The following is an 829-nucleotide window of genomic DNA, read 5'->3' on the forward strand; positions in this document are numbered from 1 at the left end:
CCCCAGCCTCATCCCAATCCCCATCCCCATCCCTAGCCTCATCCCCGTCACCATCCCCATCTCTATCCTCATCCCCATCTCCATCCCCAAACCCATCACCATCTCCACCCCCATCCTCATCTCTATCCGCATCCCCATCTCCATCCCCAAACCTGTCACTATCGCCAAACCTGTCACCATCCCCAGCCCAATCCCCATCTCTATCCTCATCCCCATCTCCATCCCTAGCCTCATCCCCGTCCCCATCCCCATCTCTATCCTCATCCCCATCTCCATCCCTAGCCTCATCCCCGTCCCCATCCCCATCTCTATCCTCATCCCCATCTCCATCCCTAGCCTCATCCCCGTCCCCATCCCCATCTCTATCCTCATCCCCATCTCCATCCCTAGCCTCATCCCCGTCCCCATCCCCATCTCTATCCTCATCCCCATCTCCATCCCCAACCCTGTCACTATCGCCAAACCTGTCACCATCCCCATCCCTATCCCGATCTCCACCCCCATCCTCATCCTCATCCCATTCCCCATCACCATCCCCATAGCGATCTCTATCTCCATCCCAAACCCGTCCCCGTCCCACTCCCTCGCACACTCACTGGGGCACATGCGGTGCCTGGGCAGCCCACGGCTGGCAGGTGATACCCTTGCGTGTCTTGCTGACGTGGCCGCGGTAGTGCTCTCCATGGCCGTGGTAGCACTCTGGGGACAGGCAGGGAGGGCTGGCACCCCCGGCAGGCACCCCGGGGGCAGGTGCCCGGGGGCGGCTCACCTTGGGCGTCCAACTCGTCGGGGCAGCGGCGGATGTGGAAGCAGAAGGCGATGCGGATGG

The 829-nt window shown here is 61.9% G+C and overlaps 1 protein-coding gene across 1 annotated transcript in view; it reads right to left on the reverse strand.

Moving 5' to 3' along the window:
* The window catches only part of MST1 (macrophage stimulating 1 (hepatocyte growth factor-like)), a 3596-nt gene that overhangs the window by 2161 nt on the left and 606 nt on the right, over positions 1-829 (reverse strand). The window contains exons 4-5 of the mRNA XM_009894363.1: positions 770-829; positions 597-699 (exon numbers count right to left, since the gene is read on the reverse strand). Of these exons, the coding sequence (XP_009892665.1) occupies positions 597-699; positions 770-829 (163 nt within the window). The remainder of the gene's footprint in view (positions 1-596; positions 700-769) is intronic.

Source organism: Charadrius vociferus, unplaced genomic scaffold, assembly GCF_000708025.1.
Source record: "Charadrius vociferus isolate BGI_N301 unplaced genomic scaffold, ASM70802v2 scaffold1171, whole genome shotgun sequence".
Classification (NCBI taxonomy): Eukaryota; Metazoa; Chordata; class Aves; order Charadriiformes; family Charadriidae; genus Charadrius; species Charadrius vociferus.